This window comes from Hibiscus syriacus, unplaced genomic scaffold (assembly GCF_006381635.1).
Source record: "Hibiscus syriacus cultivar Baekdansim isolate YM2019G1 unplaced genomic scaffold, ASM638163v2 tig00018999_pilon, whole genome shotgun sequence".
Taxonomy (NCBI): domain Eukaryota; kingdom Viridiplantae; phylum Streptophyta; class Magnoliopsida; order Malvales; family Malvaceae; genus Hibiscus; species Hibiscus syriacus.
Genome location: NW_024062458.1, coordinates 17867 through 43200, shown reverse-complemented (window position 1 = coordinate 43200; position 25334 = coordinate 17867). Strand labels below are relative to the sequence as shown.

The following is a 25334-nucleotide window of genomic DNA, read 5'->3' as shown; positions in this document are numbered from 1 at the left end:
TTCATCGTTATTGTGAACCTTAAAGTTTTTGAATTATTTGTGATATAACAAAAAGGCAAAAAAAGTTTAGGTTTGGAAAATTTAATTTAAAAAATATAAAAAGGGAGTTATAGTATTTTCCAAAATATTTCTTTTTTTCATGAATTGTTTTATTAATGGGAGTTTTGTCAAAAAATCATTTTTCAAAGATTTTGTTATATCAAAAAGGGAAGATTGTAGAATCAATATTTTGATATAACAAATAAGGGCAAATATTTTTGGATTTAATTGAATTTGTTCAAACATTGCAAAAATAATTCAAGATTTTAAAAGGTGAAGTTAGGTAGTTTTGGGCATGGTTTCGAAACCCCCTTATTAGTTTTGAAACACCTACGGTAGTAGCCAAATTGGCCTAAAGGTTTCAAAACCCCTCATGTTCCAACGGTCGAATTTTTAAAGGCAGATTCGAAATCCTCTTTAGTGGTTTCAAAACCCCTATGCAACATTACAGATTTTTTAGCTTCTAACAGCCAAAATTCATCTCCAACGACTAGAAATGACTAGTAACTCATTCCAACTTAGATAAACAACCTAATGACACTTGAAGAATGTTACTACACCAATCCAAGCTTAGAAATCAAGAGAAAAGAGTTTTCATTCATATTTTATTCATTTTCTCTTCTACATAAGTGTATAGGGCTTAATTGCATAGTTTTTTTTTTTGTGAACTTAATCTTTGTAAACACCCATCATGAGAGGTCTTCTTGTTTATACACAATTAAACCTTAGAAAAAGGAGAGTGGTTCTAGTTTAACCTCAGGAAAATTACAGTTTTTTATCTTAGTCATTGAAAAGATAAAGTTATAAGATTACACCTTATCCTTAAAGGTAAGAACAAATTAGTGAATTTGTTGAAATCTTTAGTGGTGGAAAGCTATGGTAATGTATGTATACTTTGGTTGAGAAAATCGAACCACTATAAATCTATTTGTGCAAAAAATATAATTTATTTTTCGTTTAAGATTCCCAAACTTTATCAAAATCAATTCACCATCTCTAAATGTTTTTTCAGTTTGATCAATTGAGCCTAACAGTCTGCATTAAACTTGAAAGCTGATCCAGAACCTCTGGAGATAATAGGAACCTGTCGAGCCTACTAGTTGAGGTCATTGTACCTCCTTCGATCCATGTAAACACACTTCCTACTAACGACAGATCGATCAAATCGCATAACTGTATAAAGTCAACGAAAATTCTCATGGCAGCCAAATCCGGTGCTCCTCACATTTTTCTCCTTAATTGATCTCACGGTGTTACAATCTGCTCCTATAATGACTGGTGGACCAAGAGCATCAATAAGATTCATCAACGAGGAAAAAAATTCTCTCCTTTCACTTTGATCATTCGGGCCGTAAACATTAATCAGCCCCACCTGCATGTTAATCTGGTGTAGGCGACCTTTAAGCACAGTCACCCTTCTCTGGACAACTTTCCGCTCTACTGAAATAACGTTCGGATCCCACAGTCTTATAAGGTCACCCGACGCATCATCAGATGACGAAAATTCTAGCTGCTGAAAATTTCTTCCTTTTAAACGTCCGGATTCCACTAGAGAATTGTTAAATATCTAAGCTAGATGAGGAAATAAAATTCCCAAAAAATCAAGTTAAAACTTTGAATTGAATTAAAAATTGATTTTTTTTACTCAATTTAACTAGAAAAAACTTAACTCGAATTGACTTCGACATGTAAGTTCATAAATACGATTCAAACAGAAAAAGTCTCAAGTTCAAATTGAGTTGTAAAATACAGCTCCAATAACTCGAATTGCAATTAGAATAAATCAAAACTTTAGTAATGAATTGATTTTTAAATTTGAGTTGAGTTTCTCGACTATATATATATATATATTAGAAAAATATAAATATATATATATATATATTGTATATAGTTATAAAAAATCATTTAAATTAAAATCAATAATATTATAAGCATTTACAACTAAATTTAAACACTAACTCAAAATTTTAACTTGATTAAATCAACTCAATTTTTATAACCAATTTCGAGTTATAAAATAAAAATGATGAAACTTAAATAATTTAAAACATTTGTATATGATTCGACCAATCAAACACTCACGTCTAGAGGAGGGGAGGTGTACAGGGGAATGGGGTGACGCCGGCATATCCTGCAAAACCCTAGTCTAGTGGTTACTTCCTTCAATGTTGCGTTCCCACTAGACAGAACAAAAACAAGTTTTCCAGTAAAACTACCGAGAGAATACAGGTGGCGTACGTACGCTCGATTTCAGTGCTTAAAACGCGCCCTTTTTCTACCAATTATCAAATAAAATAAGAAAGCATCAGGACCGTTGATTAATGATAATTGAAAAAAAGAAAAACAAATAGAGGTGCAGGGCAGAGAAGAGAAGGGAAAGGATGTTTGGGGGATATGATAGGAGGGATAGCCACGCAGGAAGGTGAGGCCCAGGGGAAGAGGACTATAGTCCGCGTTTCGCGGCACAAGGAGACGAGTCTGATGGAGACTTGACCTTCTGCTCCGCTCAGTACCCCCGCAGGTGTCAGTGATATGTTACGTCTCCCACCCCTCATTTTTCTTCTTTCTTTCTAATTAATTACATATTTAATATTTAAATTATTAATTTTAATTTATTTTAATATTTATATTTTTTAAATTATATTTAAAGTTTATTTTTATTTCATTTTAATATATTTCTATTAAAAACTTTAATTTTATTTTATTTTAATAATAAATTTAAAATTTAACATTAAATTTTAAATATTTAAAAGTTTAAGTACTAAAATAGATAAAAACTGATAGTTTAGGTACTAAACGTATTAAGTTTTTAAAGGTAGGATATTAAAATGAAATAAAAATTAAATATTAGGTATGATTTTAAAAAAATTAAAAGTTTAAGTATTAAAAATAGATCAAAACTGAATAATTTCGGTATTAAATGTATAGTTTACCCTTCTTTTTATTGTTTAGTTTTATTTTCTTTATTAACTCTGTATTTAGGTATGTACTATAGAGTTATTTAATTAGTACAATACCCTATAAATAATAGGATAAAAATTTTATAATTGAGATGGAGTACGATAAATTTTAGAAGTTCCTCCATATGATTTTAAAGAAATCAGGATTTTTTGAACTATTTGTTTACTATGATGATCAAATTGAAATGTTTATTTAAACGGTTGAAAAATGTATTATATTTGATAAATTCAGTTTAATTAAGGAAGATTAGATTAAGACTTTATCGATAAAAAAATTGAAAGTTTAAGAATCAAATTATAATAAAAATATAAGTGAAGTGTTACATGATCATTAAACCAATTAACAATACTAATGGCTTTTAATGGAATTTTAAGACTTGTGTACCTTAAAAAACACCAAAATATCAGGTGATTATGATGTGTGACAACTTAATTAGACATTAAATTATGACATGAATGAACATAGCCGAAAATATGATAAAAAACATAATATTTTAGGTTAAGTAATATTTTCGATTGAATTTATAAGGTATCATTTTCAGATGTCAACCGAAAATATTATGAATAAAGTAATATTTTAGGTTTAATTGAAAATAGTAGAAAAAAATTAACATTTTAAGTTACGTTCAACCTAAAATATCATACATTTTACCATATTTTCTGTTGCATATATTTCTATCGTCTTCGGTCTTAAATTAGGTTGTGATTCTTAAGACTTTCCTCTAAATATCATTTGTTTTGTTTTTCGACCGAATTGAAAAGGGAAATTCTCTCTCTTTGTGTCGTCCTTTTCAAGCATTTAAAGTCATTGATGTACCTTGATGATTTAGCGAGAGAGGGTCTTTATTTTCTAAAAAAATCTTAGTGCATGTTCAATATAAGTGTAGTTTTGGAAACCCCAAGTATGATCGTATCATTTGACACCATTCATTTTTAGTTCCGAGCTTGGTGAGAAATCTTAAAATGAAGTTAGGGTTCATGCATGTCATTAATACGAGATCTAGTATTAATTTGTGATATATTGAAATATTCTTGATTGTGTTCTTATGTTTTGAAGAACAATGTCTTATCATAACCTCAAAAGAAATGAGAAAATTCAAGTTAATCAATTAACTCGTCAATCTAAGAAATATCGTAAGTTGGAATTGAATGAGCGTCGTTGAAATCGAGTTTATTTTGTGTATATGTTTGCTCTGAATTCGATTATGTAGGTATAATACGCTTGAACTACTTATTCTGGCTCTAAATCGAGCAGATTGCTAGCATGAGAGCTGATAAGGAATGTTATTGTGTACTTTGTTGTGAAATTTCAATGATTGGGTATCTCCTAACGTATTAATAATTGTGTTTGATATGTGAATTATGATATCCCTATGAAAATATGTTAATTTCCATGTTTGGCACTGATAATGTAAATGGAAACTTTGTGAAACTTTGTTAATGTGTTAAAATGAGCATCGGTTATTAATTTAGTTTCAGGGACAATTGATATATCATATGAACCATAGTGTTTGTGTAATGGTTATTTAAAGACTTCGGTTATTAACGTAGCCGTTAATCAGTATAACTGTTATATTTAACATATTAATTAATCGAATCGTTAATATTAAGCGGTTTCGGTTAACCGAACTGCTAAAACTGATGGTTAACAGTTAATATTACGGTTATAAGTTTTGATAAACGGTTAACCAACGGTCAACCGTTAAGAAATTAAATTTATAATTATATATTTCTAATTTATTAGATTTTTACACAAATAACTTAATAGAGTTTTTACTATTTATAATTTATATATATTTAATAAAATTTGTATACAAATAATTTAATATATATATATATATATATATATATATATATATATATCGTTATTAATTTTTATTTCTTTGAAAATATAGAAATATTCTTACACCAATATAATTATGTGTTTATTGTTAGGTACTAAAATATATAGAGATGTACATAATTACACCGATATAAGTATGCATTAAGTGCTACACTTTTTATTTTATTCACTTATATCGGTGTAAGTATGTGTTAAGTTATATATTTTTTTTGTAGTATGAATTATGAAAAAAAGTTGACAAATAATTGTAATAGGTTAACCATAGATTAACCTGTAACTGAACCATTAATAACGGTTAACCGTTTCTTAATAGTTAGGTTACGATTAAAAAATCTTATAACCGTTATAACAGTTAACTGACCGTTTAGACTAAATGGAACGGTTAACCGTCCATGAACAACTCTAGTTATTGTATCATACTGATACTTGAGGAGGTAAGATCCGAATTATCCGTTAATTATTAATAGAACATCGGACTAAAGTAAATAAAAATACGAATAAATGCTTTACTATGTTTATGTAACTTTACTTACAAGAAATGTTATGAAATGCTTTGTCTTGTATGTTAAGTTTGATTTGCAATATGATTATATACTCTAATTAAGATTTAAATACTATGTTTAGTTTTAATCTCGGTTGTCTCATTAAACTTTGTAAAACTCTCTTCATTTGTTTATTCTAAGTAACTAATGAATAAAATAATAATAAACTAATAATGTTTGATTTACTTGATTGCTTTACTCGAGATAACTTGTAACAACCCGATTTTTAAAATAATATTTAATTGAAATTAGAGGGTTCAATTGTGAAAATTTGGCGAAAATTGGGACTGAATTGAAAGATTTTAAAACTTGGAGCTTGTTTTAAAGTTAAAGAAAATTCAGGAACCAAGCCCTGAATTTAACCTTGGAGTGTCGGCAGGCAATTGTTATATGCGTGATTTCTGTTTTGAAAAACAGAAATCAATTTCACAAATCCTTCCTCACGCACACAACTTCCAAACTCGATTCCGACGCCGTCCGAATTCCGATCGTTGTTTTGAAACCACCGTTGTGTTCATCATCGAGCGAGGAACAAACCCTTCAAATTAATTGAAGCGAAACGCGACCAAACGTCGGGAATTTCCAGTCAAAGTAGCGACGGTTTTGTTAGCTCAATCGCCGAGGAAATCTTAAATTCACCGCTGATCGTTGCTCAGTTTACGACACCTCCCGCACCATCGTGTTCCTTGTGCCGTTCTGAGTTCACCGGTGTCAACCTTGTCCGCCGTAGACGGCGGCGCGTGAGGAGGTGGTGCAGTCAAAGATTCGGCCGATTTGAAATCGAGCTCTCCGCCGTTCAAAAATTTGAACCGATCGTTGTAAGTATCATGAAATCGCTCAAAATAATTTTTAGAAATTTTTCCGGGATTTTTAGGGCCCCGGAGGACGCCTCACGCGCCACACGCGCCGCCGCAGGGCGAGTGGTTGCTGGAAACCGGTTTAACCGGTTTTCAACCGGTTCTGACCGGTTTGACCGGTCTGAACCGGTTTGACCGGTCTGACCCGACCCGACCGTTGACCCGACCCGACCCGACCGTCGACCCGACCCGACCGTTGACCGTTGACCGCTGACCGTTGACCGTTGACCGTTGACTTTCTTTGACCAAAACTTTAAATGGCTTTGACCGACCCTTAAACGACCGTAAATCTTTTCCGAGTATACCTATCCTGATAGTTTTCGACGTGCCAAATCCATTTTCGCAGTCCGTTTTGCCAAATTCAAACCGAAGGTCTCCAAATCGACGGTCAAAGTGGTTGACTTTGACTTTGACCAAGAATCTGAATTTTCGAAAAGTCATACTTTATATTTTTCGACGTCCTGATTCCGTTTCCGTAATCCGTTTGGCCAAATTCAGGCTCGAAATACCCCAAATTGATAGTCAAACTCGAAAAATGCTTATATACTTAAGAAGACTAGCTTTGAACAATTAAATAGGATTTGGGACTGATAGATTATTATTGTTTGAAGGTACAAGAGACTCTCCGGATCGTTCGACAGCTCGACCCAGCTCTTCTAGATCAGTTAAACCACGTGTGCCAGTATTCACCCGTTCGAAAATTGTAGCAGAGCGTGGTGAAACCAGCAATCAGTAAATTTGCTATTTGAACCTATTGTCGAGGTGTGTTCCCTACTTATTATTGAACTATTTTATTGGTTTTAATATGTGGTACACCGAATTCATTGGCTATTGTTTTATGGATGCACCAATTTAATGTGACAATTTATGGAATATGGCTGCTATCTAATTTTTGTTTTGAAATGGTATATGATTACCATGTTTTTGGATTTATGGAATTTATGTCACGGTGCAATTGAATTTGGAATTGAAATACGATGGAATAGCTCTGATCAAGCTAACTGGGCCTAATGTGACTCTTGAGGGCCCCAAGATGTTTCATTAGGTCGGCTTTCCTTTGTGTGCTTAGGGTAAGCTATATGGACTTATTGACTTGGGCTTAAGGATACAAGCTTCAGAGCCTATCCTTAAGTCGGCTTTCTTTTTGCTATGTGCATAAAGTAAGCTATATGAAAAATAATTTTGGGAACGACTGATGGTGTACCAGAAAAGGGTTTAAACTATGATTTTCAAAAAGTTAAACTCTTTTACGAATTTGTGAGATTACTGGACTATGATTTGTACCTATTGTGATTTTATGGAAATGTTGGGACACACTGAGCCTAGCTCACCTTTTGAAAATGTTTTCCCCTTTCAGATACTGTTGGTTAGATACCTTGGTTCGAGCACTTGGAGGATCAACATATCTCTTGAAGTAAATCAGATTGTAATGTTTTTATCTGGCAAGTTGACTTTATTTTGGTGACATGAACCTTATTTTAAAATATCAGATTTTATAATGATAACTCTTTTGCTAATACTGCTCGGTTTATTGTGATTTTGAATTTGAAGACATGTTTTAAATTAAATTATTATTTATTTGTACTATATTTACGAGTTGGATTTTGATAGTAAAATTGGTTTATAATTTCATGTTATTTATAATGTGATTTTATATTGATGAAATAATGGTTGCGAAAAATGTCTTTAATAATCATAATGTGATCCACTAGACTTAGTCGAAACGCATAGGCCGGGTCTAGGGGGTTACATTTATTGGTATCAGAGCTTTTGGTTTTTAACCCTCGGACTGTGTATGAGTCCACATTAAAAATACGGTTTTGAAATATTTTACAAAACAGGTTACTAAGGCCATGTCACAAAATTATTAAGAATTTTAACTGTGTTTGAGACTCCAAGTGCTTATCTAACCCTAAGTTTCATCTTCTAGAGTAAACTTGAGATCCATCAAAATTAGTGCTAGACGTGGTCGTCAAACTAGCCGTGGACGAGGTCGAGTGGCTAGATTTACAGACCCGATCGATGGGATACTAATAGATCCCCCACCTTCGTTAGGTGATCATGCTCCTACGACCCCAACAAATCTGCCTTCTGCCGCAGGTATCGGCATGACTACATCGATCATAGGAGCGACTAATATTGAGTCATCAGCACAGTCCGGGAAGAGGACTCATATTTTGGCCCCTCAGAGAAGCAATACACGTTTTAGGCCTGCAGCATCCTCACCGTTAGTTGGCAGTCGAGACGGTTCCTCGTCGTATTATCATGGACTCCTTTGTGAGTATTGTGGTAAACAACACACAGGAGAGTGTCGTAAGAAGATGAGTCTTTGCTATCAGTGTGGATCTAGTGGTCATTATCAGAGGGATTGTCCTCAGCTAGCTTCGTTTGAGTAGACCGCTACTCAGACTCCTGTGCGTTCTCAGATTACAGTACAGACCACAATTAGAGATCGTAGTCAAGGAAAGACTCGAGGATCAGCGTCCAGGACAGACAGTAGAGCCCGACCTCAGCAAAATTGAGGGCCAACAGCTTCTGAGGCTAGACAGTCAGCTTTGGTTTATGCCACTAGACGTCGGGATGACAGAGATGAACCTGAGGTTATTGAATGTACATTTACTATTTATTATATCTCATACTTTGCATTACTGGACAATGGCTCAACTCACTCCTATGTATCGAGCTCGGTATCTCGAAACCTTTAGATTTCGATTGAGAACACTGAAAATACTGTTACAGTTACAAGTCCAGTAGGACAAGCGGTATTAGTGAATAAAGTATTCTGGCGTTGTCTTCTTGAGGTTCAGGGGGAAATTTTTCTCGCTGATCTTATGGAGCTTCCTTTAGAGGAGTTTGATATAATTCTTGGAATAGATTGGTTGAATAAACACAAGGTAAAGCTGGATTGCGAATACAAGCGGGCTACTCTGAAGACTTCGGATGGTCGGACTGTTGTGTTAATTGGTGAACGGCGTGGTTATCTCTCCAATATAGTTTCAGCGATATGATCCGGAAGGGATATGAGACCTTCATTGCTTGTATTTTAAACACCAAAGGTGCATTGTCCACGATCGAGGAGATTCGTACAGTTAGCGAGTTTCCTGATGTTTTTCCGGAGGAGTTGCCTGGGTTACCTCCTGATAGAGAGGTAGAGTTCGAGATTGAGACTTATCCGGGATCTTCACCTATTTCTATGGCACCTTATCGTATGGCTCCAAAGGAACTTAAGGAGTTGAAAGTCCAATTGCAAGAATTATTCGATCGAGGATTTATCTGACATAGTACTTTACCATGGGGAGCTCCAGTTCTGTTCGTGAAAAAGAAGGATAGGTCGCTAAGATTATGTATTGACTATCGGAAATTGAACAAGATGACGATCAAGAATAAATACTCACTACCCATGATTGATGACTTATTTGATCAATTGCGAGGAGCTACTGTATTCTCTAAGATTGATCTTCGTTCGGGGTATTATCAATTGAAAGTTGAAGGATCTGATGTTGCAAAAACGGCCATTCGCACTAGATATGGTCATTATGAATTTTTAGTAATGCCTTTTGGTTTGACGAACGCTCCTGCAGCTTTCATGGATTTGATGAATCGGGTGTTCCGACCATATTTGGATCAATTTGTGGTGGTCTTCATTGACGATATTATGATCTATTCTCGTACTGAGGCAGAGCATGCCGAGCATTTGAAGATCATTCTGCGGACTTTGAGAGAGCATCGTCTATATTCCAAACTAAGCAAGTGTGAGTTTTGGCTTCAAGAAGTGTCGTTTCTGGGGCATATTATTTATGCGCGAGATGTTCAGGTCGATCCCAGCAAGATAGAGGCTATTATGAATTGGAAACGATCTAAGAACGTATCTGAGATCCGTAGTTTCTTGGGCTTGGCTGGTTATTATCGACGTTTTGTTGAGGGCTTCTCGATCATTGCTTCTCCTTTGACAAAGTTGTTAAGGAAGAATGTACCGTTTGACTGGGGCGAGGCATAACAGGAGAGCTTTGAGAAATTAAAGACGGTTTTGACTCAAGCACTGGTGTTGATTCAACCAGAGTCCGGGAAGGATTTTACAGTGTATAGTGATGCTTCACATTCAGGACTTGGTTGTTTTAATGCAGGAAAGTAAGGTGGTGGCTTATGCATCCCGTCAGCTGCGGCCGCATGAGAGTAACTATCCTACTCACGATTTAGAGTTGGCAGCAGTAATTTTTGCCTTGAAGATTTGGAGACACTATCTTTATGGAGAGAAGTGTTACATTTTCACGGATCATAAGAGCTTAAAGTATCTTCTGACCCAGAAGGAACTTAATTTGAGACAGCGTCGCTGGTTAGAGCTTCTAAAGGATTATGATTGTGTGATTGATTACCACCTTGGTAAAGCTAACATTGTAGCAGATGCTGTGAGTCGAAAGACGGTATCGGAGTTGAGGTCTTTAATGGCCAAGATGAATTTATATGACGATGGCACTTTGTTAGCAGAATTGTAAGTTAAGCCGACCTTGGTTGATGAGATCAAGGCTAAGCAGCCCTTTGATAGCTCCTTGCTTCCCATCTTTGAGCAAGTAGAGCAGGGGACAAGCTCAGATTACGCCCTTGACCGGGATGAAGTTCTATGCTTCAAAGGTCGGTATTGTGTGCCTAATGATGCTGAGTTGAGACAGACTATCCTTACTGAGGATCATAGTAGTCCATATGCTATGCACCCCGGTGGAGATAAGATGTATCAGAATTTGAGAGAGAGGTATCATTGGATCGGCATGAAGAAGGACATCTCAAATTTTGTAGCGAGGTGTTTGACTTGTCAACAAGTTAAGACAGAACATCAACATCCATCAGGTTTGTTACAGCCTATTAAGATGACTGAATGGAAATTGGAGCGTATTACTATGGATTTTGTTACTAGCTTGCCTATGACTCCTTCGAAAAAAGATTCAGTTTGGGTGATTGTTGACAGACTTACAAAGTCAGCTCACTTCATTCCTGTGCGAGTAAATTATACTTTGGACAAGCTGGCAAGATTGTATATTTCAGAGATTGTCAGATTGCATGGTGTTCCATTGTCTATTATTTCTGATCGAGATCCGAGATTTACTTCGAGATTTTGGAAGGCGCTACATACGGCTTTGGGAACAAGATTGGATTATAGCACATCCTTTCACCCACAACTGATGGTCAATCTGAGAGAGTGATTCAGATACTTGAGGATATGTTGCGGGGTTGCGTAATCGATTTTCATGGTAGCTGGGAGAAATTTTTGCCTTTGGTTGAATTTGCTTACAATAACAGTTATCATACCAGCATTCGTATGGCACCCTATGAAGCACTCTATGGGCGTAAATGTCGCACTCCGATCTGTTGGACTGATTTGCGTGATAGAAAAATGTTGGGACCTGAGTTAGTGCGTGAGACGGAGGACACAGTCAGATTAATCCGTGACCGTCTGAAAGAGGCATTTGATAGGCAGAAATCTTATGCAGATCAAAGGAGGAAGGATATACAGTTTGAGGTTGGAGATCAGGTTTTTTTAAAAGTTTCACCCTGGAAGAAAGTATGGAGATTCGGGCGTAAGGGTAAATTGAGTCCAAGATTTATTGGACCATTTCGTATCTTGAAAAGGGTAGGACCTGTTGCATATCAGCTTGAGTTACCTTTTGAGCTCAGTCGTATTTATGATGTCTTTCATGTATCAATGTTGAGGCGATATCATCCAGATCCAGATCACATCATTCAGGTTGAGGATGTAGACCTGAGACCTGATTTGTCATATGAGGAAGAGCCCATTCAGATCTTAGAGAGAGATGAACGAGTTCTTCGGAATAGGCGTATTCCAATGGTCAAGGTTCAGTGGAGTAATCGAGGTCCCTCAGAAGCTAATTGGGAGACATTGGAGTCAATGGAGGCTCAATTTCCTCATCTATTTTCATAAGGTAAATTTCAAGGACGAAATTTCTTGTAGAGAGGGAGAATTGTAACAACCCGATTTTCAAAATAATATTTAATTGAAATTAGAGGGTTTAATTGTGAAAATTTGGCGAAAATTGGGACTGAATTGAAAGATTTTAAAACTTGGAGCTTGTTTTAAAGTTAAAGAAAATTCAGGGACCAAGCCCTGAATTTAACCTTGGAGTGTCGGCAGGCAATTGTTATATGCGTGATTTCTGTTTTGAAAAACAGAAATCAATTTCACAAATCCTTCCTCACGCACACAACTTCCAAACTCGATTCCGACGCCGTCCGAATTCCGGTCGTTGTTTTGAAACTACCGTTGTGTTCATCATCGAGCGAGGAACAAACCCTTCAAATTAATTGAAGCGAAACGCGGCCAAACGTCGGGAATTTCCAGTCAAAGTAGCGACGGTTTTGTTAGCTCAATCGCCGAGGAAATCTTAAATTCACCGCTGATCGTTGCTCAGTTTACGACACCTCCCGCACCATCGTGTTCCTTGTGTCGTTCCGAGTTCACCGGTGTCAACCTTGTCCGCCGTAGACGGCGGCGCGTGAGGAGGTGGTGCAGTCAAAGATTCGGCCGATTTGAAATCGAGCTCTCCGCCGTTCAAAAATTTGAACCGATCGTTGTAAGTATCTTGAAATCGCTCAAAATAATTTTTAGAAATTTTTCCGGGATTTTTAGGGCCCCGGAGGACGCCTCAAGCGCCACACGCGCCGCCGCAGGGCGAGTAGCTGCTGGAAACCGGTTTAACCGGTTTTCAACCGGTTCTGACCGATTTGACCGGTTTCAACCGGTTCGAACCGGTTTGACCGGTCTGAACCGGTTTGACCGGTCTGAACCGGTTTGACCGGTCTGAACCGGTTTGACCGGTCTGAACCGGTTTGACCGGTCTGACCCGACCCGACCGTTGACCCGACCCGACCCGACCGTTGACCCGACCCGACCGTTGACCATTGACCGTTGACCGCTGACCGTTGACCGTTGACCGTTGACCGTTGACCGTTGACCGTTGACTTTCTTTGACCAAAACTTTAAATGGCTTTGACCGACCCTTAAACGATTGTAAATCTTTTCCGAGTATACCTATCCTGATAGTTTTCGACGTGCCAAATCCATTTCCACAGTCCGTTTCACCAAATTCAAACCCAAAGGTCTCCAAATCGACGGTCAAAGTGGTTGACTTTGACTTTGATCAAGAATCTGAATTTCCGAAAAGTCATACTTTATATTTTTCGACGTCCTGATTCCGTTTCCGCAATCCGTTTGGCCAAATTCAGACTCGAAATACCCCAAATTGATAGTCAAACTCGAAAAATGCTTATATACTTAAGAAGACTAGCTTTGAACAATTAAATAAGATTTGGGACTGATAGATTATTATTGTTTGAAGGTACAAGAGACTCTCCGGATCGTTCGACAGCTCGACCCAGCTCTTCTAGATCAGTTAAACCACGTGTGCCAGTATTCACCCGTTCGAAAATTGTAGCAGAGCGTGGTGAAACCAGCAATCAGTAAATTTGCTATTTGAACCTATTGTCGAGGTATGTTCCCTACTTATTATTGAACTATTTTATTGGTTTTAATATGTGGTACACCGAATTCATTGGCTATTGTTTTATGGATGCACCAATTTAATGTGACAATTTATGGAATATGGCTGCTATCTAATTTTTGTTTTGAAATGGTATATGATTACCATGTTTTTGGATTTATGGAATTTATGTCACGGTGCAATTGAATTTTGGAATTGAAATACGATGGAATAGCTCTGATCAAGCTAACTGGGCCTAATGTGACTCTTGAGGGCCCCAAGATGTTTCATTAGGTCGGCTTTCCTTTGCTGTGTGCTTAGGGTAAGCTATATGGACTTATTGACTTGGGCTTAAGGATACAAGCTTCAGAGCCTATCCTTAAGTCGGCTTTCTTTTTGCTATGTGCATAAAGTAAGCTATATGGAAAATAATTTTGGGAACGACTGATGGTGTACCAGAAAAGGGTTTAAACTATGATTTTCAAAAAGTTAAACTCTTTTACGAATTTGTGAGATTACTGGACTATGATTTGTACCTATTGTGATTTTATGGAAATGTTGGGACACACTGAGCCTAGCTCACCTTTTGAAAATGTTTTCCCCTTTCAGATACTGTTGGTTAGATACCTTGGTTCGAGCACTTGGAGGATCAACATATCTCTTGAAGTAAATCAGATTGTAATGTTTTTATCTGGCAAGTTGACTTTATTTTGGTGACATGGACCTTATTTTAAAATATCAGATTTTATAATGATAACTCTTTTGCTAATACTGCTCGGTTTATTGTGATTTTGAATTTGAAGACATGTTTTAAATTAAATTATTATTTATTTGTACTATATTTACGAGTTGGATTTTGATAGTAAAATTGGTTTATAATTTCATGTTATTTATAATGTGATTTTATATTGATGGAATAATGGTTGCGAAAAATGTCTTTAATAATCATAATGTGATCCACTAGACTTAGTCGAAACGCATAGGCCGGGTCTAGGGGGTTACACAACTCTTTGAATGAAGAATGTTCATGAAAAATTTCATATCCAAATTCCCTTGTTTGTGTTTTTTTTAATTTTTTTTAATTTTTCGAATTTTTCACTTTCTTTTTGATGAAAAATCAAACTAATGAGAACTAATTGAAATAAAATTAAAAGAATTCAAAAGGATCCTGAAAGCAATCAATCGTTGCGAATTAGCTCCGCTAGGATACCTTGACAATTTAAGTGTGCAAGAACTAGCAAGATTATTTGATTCTCTCCAAGAATCGATCCAAATATGATATCAATTGATAATAGATGGCAACAGAGTGATGAATGTTGCTCGAATTTGAAAATCAAGCCTAGTGATCTATACCTAATCAAAGAAACAAGATTGGATGCAAATTTGGGTTTCCCCCACAAACTAGGGTTTCCCCCACAAACTAGGGTTTCTTGAATGGGAAAGTTGTTAGAAATCACACAAGAAGATGATGATTAGGAAGATAATGTAATAACGATGATATATTTGTAAAAGAATTACAAAAAGATAAATAAATATATGAAAGAACTTGAATTGAAAATTCCCTCTGGTATATATAAGTTTGGCGTGAAGATGGATATGGTGATGTATTTATCGTGGGACGATAATGGTGATGATAAGGATAATGGATAAATGTCCTACGGACCATCGTAATTGTAATTGACTAGGGAAACTTAATAATCGACTCTAACCAGCTCTCTTAATCGCAATAAAAATGCAAATTAGAGTGTGAAGATCTCCCTCACAAAGAACTTGAAGAACTTTATGATGACGAATGATTCGAAGGTACAAAACAATCAACACTTGCAAAAACGTACTCACATTGTATTATTCAAAGAAATCTGAATTACAATGATGAATGGAGTCTCCTTTATATAAGTGAGGATTTCCAAAGTCCTACATAACTAATGAATAAAATAATAATAAACTAAGGATGTTTTGATTCTAATTCCTAATAAAACAATAAATATAATCCTATAAGATAGTAAAGTATCCTATATCGAGTTATATTACAAATAATCAATAAAATATTGATAATTCGTAATATTTACAAAATCTCGTATTAATCATGTATAGAAATTTTTGAATGTGTTGTCTTTGCTAAAATGGACGTATCTTGAGTTTTTGCCACCAGGTTGATGCGATTCAAGTATCATTGAAAAGCTAAGAGAGAACATGTCCTATTTCCAAAAGACATGTTAAACAAATAACACCTGGATTCCATTTAAAAAGTCGTCTCAAGTCTGTTATTGTTCTGCTATTCTTTCCTAAGGCTTGGACGTGTGGATCAAATCCACCTTCCTTTTATGCGAGGCTTGTGGTACATTTATCATTCTCCCCCTCTTCAAAAGCATTCGTCCTCGAATCTAAAAAATCAAAGGGAGAAAAGTCATAACCTTTTAAGAATTCACTCACATTATACTTAGCGAATATATATGCTTTAAATATACGAGATTTTTTCCTTTAATAGGTTCGAGTAGAAACATTAGTCCAATGAAACATGCATTTTTATCATCATAGATTTTAGAGCATGTATCAGTTTTGTTAAAAAAGGATTATAAATTTTATAACTATGATATGCATGTAGTGTGTAACATGTTTAGTACCCATGAATGATGTTAAATTGTATATTGTTGAGTCACACGAGCCTGCGATATGGGGGATTGATTTTCCATTGCAACACGTGTCCCGGCCTCTATCATATGCAGGGGTAAACATTATGTGATGGAATTTTCTTTTTAACCAACATTAACGGTTTTACCATAAAATAATAACATAATGAAATATTAAACACTTTAGCAAAAATTTAGACACTTAAAATAAATACGATATATAATTTGAACATTTATTTTATAAATAAGTTAAATTAATAATATTAAAAATAATAATTATAAAAGTTTATATATAACCTATTATAATATGAAGAAGAATTAGTAAAAATTTAAACGTGATGTTAAAAAGATGAATAGAATCACGTAAATAATAATACATTTTAAAAACAAACAAAATTCATTCATTCATTTTATTCAAATTAAGTCATGTGAATGACTACATATGAAGGGTAGTTTGACACTACTTTTGAAAAATGACATTCAAAAGTATTGTAAAAATGAAATTATTATTATTATTATTATATATAAAATATATGAATTTAAATTATAATAAAAATATAAAAAATATAATTATATAAAATATATTTTTATAATAACTTACTATTAATATTTTAGTATATAAATTATAAATTTTATTAATTATAAATTTTATTTACTTTTAAGTGATTAAAATAAATTATTAAGAAATAAATTATTTTTAAATATGTTTGTCTTAAATTATTGAAATAAAATATAAATACATAACAAATAAAGTAAACTAAAATTTAAAGTTTTTTAGGGCAAATGAGTGGAATCTATGTATTAGTAAGAGTAAAAGTATAAATTTACTTCTAAACCTAAAGTGGAATGAAAAGGTTAAAAATTTCAACTTTTGCGGTTGGTTTGAAACTAGATATCATAAGATTTTATTTCAATTTTTATCCGTTTGATATTGATTTTAAGGTTAAAACAAAATTTTTGACTGAAAATACTTTTAGACAATATTATCAAACGCACCCTAAATAAAAATTAACTCATTACTGGTACATATACTAAAACAAATAGTATTCTTATTGAACGTAAAATGAGTTTTAAACTGTAACATGTATTATTTAAACGGTTAACATTTTATAAATTTATATTTAATTTTTAATAATACTATCTTTAAAGTTGAAATCTAAATTTTCTCTACATCAACTAATTTTGATGTGATTCAAATAGTGCATGAACCAACAACATTTTTTCCGGTAGGAATTAGGGGTGAAAAAATTCGATTTAATTTAAAAAATTAATTTTTGATTTTACTTGACTTAAAAAAAAATTTAAGTTTGGATCGAGTTATAAAATAAAACTCCAATAATTTGAATTTCTCAAAATTTTTAGTAATTAGTAAATAGATTTTCAAGTTAGAATCAACTCCCTCAATTATGTATGATATATGTATATTACATAGAAATATGAAGAAATGTATATATTGTATATGAATATAGAAAATCATTTAAATTAAAATAAGATAATATCATAATATTATAAATATTTATAATTAAATTTAAATATAAATTCAAACAACTCGACTTGAATTTAATAAATAAAAACCAACCCAAAAAATAAATAAAATATAAATTATAAAAAGAGAATTATTAACTCTAACAACTCAAAAGTTTTTAATTTAATTATATTAGACTCAATCGAGCACTCCCTACTAATAGGAATGAAGGGGAAATGGAGACTACAATTTCAACTATACTCCTCTTCTAACATGTGAGTTGTAACCCTTCGATAGAGGCAAAGGCATGATCAGAGTGAGTTTCATTGGTGTGATGGAGCGTTGCAGTGATGGAGAGGATAGCAGCCATGTGCAGAAGTACAATAATGAAAAAAAATGCAAAGCGTACTAATAGTATACTAAAAACAAAGCAGTGCGAAAGCAAAAAAGGCTGCAACTTTCTTTTATTGTATGGGGATCGGTGAGAGTGGATTCATCTGACCTGACCTGACCTGATTTCTCTTTCTTTAACAAACCGCCACCCCCAGCAATGGTTGGATGACAGTGAAACAACCCTACACTACACCTCCTTTCAGATAATGGTGTCACCCTCATCTCTCCCTCTTTGCTAATGACTTGACAAACTCAATCCACTCACACGCCCCCTTTTTCACAAAACACAAAAAAGTATCCATCTCGACCATGACAGTAAATAATTCGAGTTGTATTTGAGTATTGTTGAATTCGATTTGGTTCAAAAAATTAAAGTTAAATTTGATTCGATTTAAAAATTTGTAAGTTTAAAATTAACAAGTTTAAATCGAACTCAAAACATACTCAGACTCTTAGTTCGGCTGAAGCTCAGATTCGAACTCAAATTTAAATCTTAAGCACATGAAAATCTTATTATATATTTAGTCCCATTTACAATCCTAATCTTGAGATAGGGATAAAGTCGATATAGATTAGGATTTTAAATAAAACAAAGCAAATTTGTCTTAAATAAAACAGTGGTCTTCATATTGGACAGAATGAGAATATTCAGCCCAATGTTTGATAAAGTAGATCAAAATAACACTTTAGTTGGCCTAGAACGTTCTGTTGATGAGGTCTTGATTTGTTGGTTTCGTGGATGAGTTAGTTTTAGTAATCACACTTTTGACTTGGTAATGGCTAATTGTCTCTCTGCTAATATCCTTGAACCTGCAATTGTTCATGTGCATATTAGTTAAGCTTTGGTTCATTTGCTGATTACAGCTGGTGGTGGTTTGGTTCTAAGTTGGCTATTGAATGTTGGATACAAATGAATTGAGTTGCTTATTAATGACAGTTTTTTTTTCCTCTCGTTTTCTTCGTTGTCTGTAGCTTCTTTCACAAGATACTTTTGTTGCTTAACAATCAAGGTATCATGAAAATATTTGGGTAAACTACACATTTAGTATATAAACTATCAGTTTTGATCCGTTTTAGTACCTAAACTTTGAATTTTTTCAAAACCATAAATCATATCTAACGTTTAGTTTTCATTTCATTTTAGTATCCCGTCGTTAAAATCTTAATGTGTTTTATACCTAAACTATTAGTTTTAGTACCTAAACTTTCAATTTTTTCAAAACTTAACGTTAAATTCGTAGCTTAATCATCTTTCTCCCAGCTTAATCACCTTTAATTCTCCCAACAACAAAAATCGTCCTAATAAGTGAAGAAGAATGGCATTAAAGATGAAGGAAGAAAAACTGCATGAAATGTTTGCGATAGGTGGTGTTGCGTGAAAGAATAAGAAGAAGAATAAAGGTGAATGAAGGAAGAACGAAGACTCTTTTCAGGTATCACACTAGCTTATGGCATGATGTTAATCGATCACAAAACCAATTTTTTTTAAGAAAATCAATGACTTGAAGGAGGGAGAACGTTACAGATAAATTGTTAGCAGTAGTTTGGTTTAGATTGTTAGTTAGATCTTAATCTGTTTGGTCATTTTTATTTTGTTGATGAATTTGAGCTATATAACCAGGGATGGACCGAAGGGGGTGCTAGAGTGCGGTCGTACCCCTAGAAATTTCAAATTATTCTATAGTTTAAATATTTTCTTCTTATTTTCTATTGATAATCTAATCTCGCACCCCCTAGAATTTTATATCTCGCACCCCTATAATTTTATATTTTGCACCCCTTAATATTTATAAACCTAAATTTCGATCTAAATTAAAGACTAAATTTAGATGAAATTAAAAGTGAATTTGGGATTAAATTAAATAAAAAAGTATGAGAATTGTATGTGCAAAATAGTAGGACTGTTTTAAAAAAAAAGCATAAAATGGGGGAGTTATTATGTAGACTATTCTTTCTAAATTAGAACTTATGATCCAATGATAATAGTAGAATTATTAATTTAGGTTTAGGATGTACAAATTGAGATTTGGCAACAAAAAAAAGCGTAAATTGAGCTAGTTTAACTACTTAAGAGAAAACATGTAAGATTAAAATATTTTTATAATTTGAATATTACACTATAATTTTTTAGATATTAATGAGTGGAATTTGACATTGTATTTCAAGAAACGGAGGAGTGAAGAACCTCTAAAGTTCGATATGGGTAATCAAAAAATTGATTATTTTTTTAAAGAAAGGAATCTTCCGAAAGTAATATTGGTTGTTCTCATATTGAAATTTTGGTTGATTAAAAAGAGCCCGAACTTAATAGTAGCTATCTTCATATTAGTGAGAGCTCTCCAAATTCAAGTTTGGCACCCATTAATTCTCCAATGACGGATAGTCGTCCGAGTAAAGCTCCAAGAGTTGAACAAGAAACCTTTGATGCACTACTATTGAGCGTGATTCCAGAATACGAAATTCTATTTGGGATTTTCCTCTAAATCAACAAGATGAAGTTCGACGAGCGTATATCGGAAAAGGTCCTCATCAACCCATTCCTTCTAATGATCCAAAATATGTTGATAAGTGTGGACGTCGAGTTTTGACTTCATGGTATAAGTTATTTCCCGATTGATTGGAATATTCATCAACCAAGGATACCACTTATTATCTTCCATGTTTTCTCTTTAATAAGCCTCTTGGACTTCTTGGATCAAATGCTTTTACTCGTGATGGCTTTCTGTCTTGGAAGAAAGTTAATGAAGGATTTATTTGTGCTTTCTTTCTTCATGTCGGGAAAGATGCTAACTCTATCCACAAGAAGGCCATGAAAAATTATCATGATTTGATAAACTCCCTTCAACATATCGAAAAGGTGATTGAAAAACAAACATCTCATCAAGTTGCAAGAAATTGATTCCTACTGAAATTTTTATAAAAGTTGTGAAGTGGTTAACCTTTCAAGGTTGTGCTTTACGGTGTCGTGATGGAACATAAGGTTCAACCAATCGTGGAAACTTTCTTTAATTAGTAAGTTTATTGGCTTGTTATAATGATGATGTTGCTATGGTTTTGAATAATGCTCCAAAGAATTCAAAGTATGTTTCTCTGAGAATCTAAAAGGAGATTCTTTGTCTTTTTCGATCTCGGATACAAAAGCATATTCGAGATGAAATTGAAGAACAAAAATTGTGTCATAGTTGATGAAGCTCGTGATGAATCGAAAAGGGAGCAAATGACAATTGTGTTGAGATATGTTGATAAAGAAGGTTTTATATATGAAAGATTTTTTGACCTAGTCCATGTAAAGGAAACTACTTCATTCACATTGAAGAAAGAGATTTGTAACATTCTTTCACATCATTGTTTCGATGTGAAAGATATAAAAGGTTAAGGATATGATGCAGCTAGCAATATGCGTGGAGTACTCAACGGTTTGCAAGCATTACTCCTTAAAGAATGTCCATTGTTATTATATTCATTGACTTGCTCATAGATTACAATTGACCTTGGTGGCAACATCCAAAGAAGTGATTCCAGTAGCATGATTTTTCTCATATTTAACTATCATAAAAAAATTTAGTTACCTTTTCGTACAAGAGAGAAGATCAATTGAGAGATGCAAAAGTAAGTCATATTGCAAATATCATTGCTATTGAAAGGTTAGACCCAAGAAATGGAAAAAAATCATATTGGCATTTTATAACGTGCGAGACATACAAGGTGGGGTTCACATTTAACTTCACTTCGTAGCTTGCTCAAGATGTTTGATGCTACTTGTTATGTTCTTAAGAACATCATAAATGATGAAAATTTGACTTAGAGAAGCGAATCAGATAGTGTTTATGATGTGATGACATCTTTTGAGTTTGTATTCATCTTGCATCTCATGATAGATATTTTAAGCATCACTGATAATCTTAGTCAAGCTTTGCAACGTAAATCTCAAGATATACTATATGCTTTGCATTTAGTATCAAGTTAAAAAAAACTTATACAAAAGTTCAGAAAGAAGGGTGGGATCCTTTACTTGAAAAGGTAACATCATTTTGTCAGAAACGTGAGATAGAGATACTTGATATGAATTCTTTACATAAAGGTAGCAGAGGGAGGTTTGGTCTTCGATGAGATACTTGATATCAATTACTATAGTTGTTATTTTATATTAACTTGAAGTCGTTATAGTTTTACTAAATATAAAAGTTCGAACTCGCATCCCATAGCGTAAAATCCTATGTTCCTCCCTGTATATAACCTATTATATTGTAACGAGTCAGACAATTTTTTAACTCTTGTATATTGTAATTCATTTTTTATACTAAGAGCATAATATTTTGTGTTCTTCAAAATTTTTAAACCCTAAATGCTGCTCACCGCTTCTCCCTTGATTTACCGTTGTTAAAACCATTTCCTACAATCATCCGGCCACGATGAGCCCTTTCTGACATGACCAACCGGTGATAAGAGTCATGTTTCTACTGGGGTCACTCATGGGAACTTACGGATATGCTGCTCCGGATAGTGACGAGTTTAGACTTCGTATCAAGTAGATTCATGTGGTGGATCACTAGGTTTCAAGTACATTTAATTTCCCTTCTGGCTCCGGAGTATTTAGTGACAAGTATTGCTATCAGCTCTATTTTTCTTCTGTTTACGTATGTAGCTTGGAGATTTGCTAAACATTCTTTTTCGTATCATGCATTTAACTATTTGGTTATCCGCCTGGTTAGCTATACACAAGAAGAGGCCAACAGGAGAACGTTAACTTGTGTATAGAAAAGCGTATAGAATGAATCTCATGCAAATGCTCGCAACCCTTCCAATCATAAACCAACCACTTCTTGAGAGACGTGTGTTTCATTTAGTATCAAGATTTGCCATCGACCTGTGTAACTTGTTCAATTGCCAACTAAACTACGATCCACAAATGTGACATTATTTTCATTTAGTATCGGAAATGGATTGTTCCTGGTGATCTTTTCTAAAGTTTGGTGGGTTTAACTTTGACTCTTCTTCACAAATATAAATTAGCTGACCCTATTACATATTCTCATATGTAATGGAGTGAAGGAGAAGTAAGGTAGTAGACTGCCCCCAACGGGTTGAGAGCAGCTTCCGTGGAAGACCTCCGGTAGTCAGAACTATGTGGTGGCGGGTTCGATTCCCTTATTTTTTAAATTTTATTTGGCCCAAAGTAATAACCACACAAAAAGTTACAAAGGGTAAGTTATATGAGATGATAAATCTTAATATTACGTTTTGATTTTCCTTTGAAACGTATCCAAGGACTAAAACAAAGACCATTTTATAGCAGTAAAAATGAAATTACTATAGTACGACCAACAACTGAGGGCTACATGTTTCTTTGATTTGCAGCCGCTTCAGCTTACAACCTTTTTACCATCAGCTGGAATTTTTTTTACCATTGCTTCCAGCTTCATTACAATCCACACCCAAAACACTTAAACCAAATATCAGTTCCAGAAAAGAAAATTACCCACCCGACTTCACTTGGTGACTTTCCTATCTATTCTTTCTTTTGCGTAAGTGAATTCTACCCAAAAGCACGTTTTTTACTTTTACCCACAACTTCAAATTTTCCCGAGAAAATTAAAGAAAATTGAAGGGCCAGAAACAAAATGAAACTATATTTATATAAGTTTAAATAGGGAGAGGAAGTGTGTTTCAAACGCGGAAATTCTTTCCGGTGAAGGTCTGGCCGAACTGCCAATTAGCCGGTGCCACGTTCCAGGAGGTGGAGGTCCGTCCGTCACTGCCGGTGACCCTAAACGAGAGCTTCTGTCCAACCAGAACGGAGTTTGACTGCCAGTTCTGACCCCAGTTACGGCTCATGCTCAACCAATCGGTGTTGGTTCCCTTGATGCTCACCTTCCCGATATCCCCTGCACCCGCGACGTTGGTCACCAAAACCAAATTGAAGTATCGGAATCCGTTGATCGTGAATCTGATTCCACCTTGCTTCCGGCAAGCCACTCTGTAAAAAAATTAAAAATAAAAGGGCATTTATGTAAACATCAAAAATTAAAAAAAGAAATCCTTCATTTCCGCATTTGATGATGAGAGAACGGTTTCAGCGCGTGGGATGTCGTGAAGTTTGTCGTTTTAAGGATGTCTGATTTTCAGGGAAAATCTTAGTGACCAGTAAATTTACGGTAATACCCTGGCAATACGTAGCTCTAAGGGCAAGGGTTGTTTGGGTCCTTTCTCGGATCAGCCGCTGGGTCTAAATTGGGTTGAACGACATTAAATTCTGGGTTTGATTCTCAAAATCTCAACAGACACCGACATTATGAGCTGATAAAGGCTTATTCTTTGTTTTTTATATATAGAATTTCATACAGTATATTCGTAACAAAACACTGTTTGGTTCCTGAGAAAATTCCAGCTGAAAACGCATTAAATGTACACAAACACGGAATAAAAATTTTCTGTTTTACCCAGATATAAGAATTAACAGTTCAAAATAACAAAATTTAAGGAAATTTTAGCCGACGTACCTGCGGAAGGAAACGGGGACAATACCAGCACGGTACTCGGCGATCTGGAGGAACATGGGCATGGCAAGGTCGAAGTGAGGGCGAGGAGGGTTGCACCAGCCGCCATTGTCATTGGGGAGAGCGAAATTAGGAGGGCAAAAGTTAGTGGCAGTAATGAAAATGGAAGGGTTGCCTGGCTTACACCATCTGGGGTCGTCGGTGCACTTAATCTCGAAGCAAGCACCGCAGCTCAGCCCATTGTTGAACAGTGCAGTGCTTAATGCTGCTGTGCTCACGCCATAGCCTTGGCTGTACAGATTCCCATACCCACATGCACCGCCTTAACAAAAAAAAGGAAAGCCAGATACACATTTTAACATATAGAGTTTTCATTTTTACTGTTCTTGTAAGCTAAACACAGCAAAATCTCAGAACAAATAAATACCCATAGTTCCAGAAGCATCACTGCCACCATAGAAAGTAGCATGCGCAGATTCCCAAGGTCCACCAGTGTAAACCCCAGGGATTTTCGCATTCGCTATAGCATAAAGACACATCAATGAAGCAAAATAGAGCAATCTCAGTGAAGAAGAAGAAGAAGAAGCAGCCATTGTTGTTGTTTTTTCAAGAGACGATTCG

General features: G+C 34.7%; 1 protein-coding gene across 3 annotated transcripts; it reads right to left on the bottom strand.

The window, feature by feature from the left end:
* Nucleotides 1–919: 919 nt before the first annotated feature.
* On the bottom strand, nucleotides 920–25334 carry LOC120209487 (expansin-A6-like). Of its 3 annotated transcripts, XM_039208482.1 has the most exons (5): nucleotides 25141–25334; nucleotides 24717–25035; nucleotides 23866–24193; nucleotides 4650–4669; nucleotides 920–932 (listed from the first exon to the last, which is right to left on the bottom strand). In XM_039208482.1, exons 1-3 carry the CDS (start codon nucleotides 25304–25306, stop codon nucleotides 23884–23886), a joined length of 795 nt encoding a protein of 264 aa, XP_039064413.1. In that variant the 5' UTR covers nucleotides 25307–25334; the 3' UTR covers nucleotides 920–932; nucleotides 4650–4669; nucleotides 23866–23883. The 3 variants fall into 3 exon arrangements, with proteins under 3 accessions (XP_039064413.1, XP_039064414.1, XP_039064412.1); XM_039208483.1 differs by lacking the exons at nucleotides 920–932; nucleotides 4650–4669 and adding an exon at nucleotides 4853–4871; XM_039208481.1 differs by lacking the exons at nucleotides 920–932; nucleotides 4650–4669 and having other exon boundaries at nucleotides 23484–24193.

Coding starts and splice junctions, on each gene's coding strand:
- LOC120209487 (XM_039208482.1), bottom strand. CDS start 25,306: ATGGCTGCTTCTTCTTCTTCTTCTTCACTGAGATTGCTCTATTTTGCT. Junction 25,036..25,140: donor TGATGCTTCTGGAACTATGG/GTATTTATTTGT, acceptor TTTTTTGTTAAG/GCGGTGCATGTGGGTATGGG. Junction 24,194..24,716: donor GTCCCCGTTTCCTTCCGCAG/GTACGTCGGCTA, acceptor ATTTTTTTACAG/AGTGGCTTGCCGGAAGCAAG.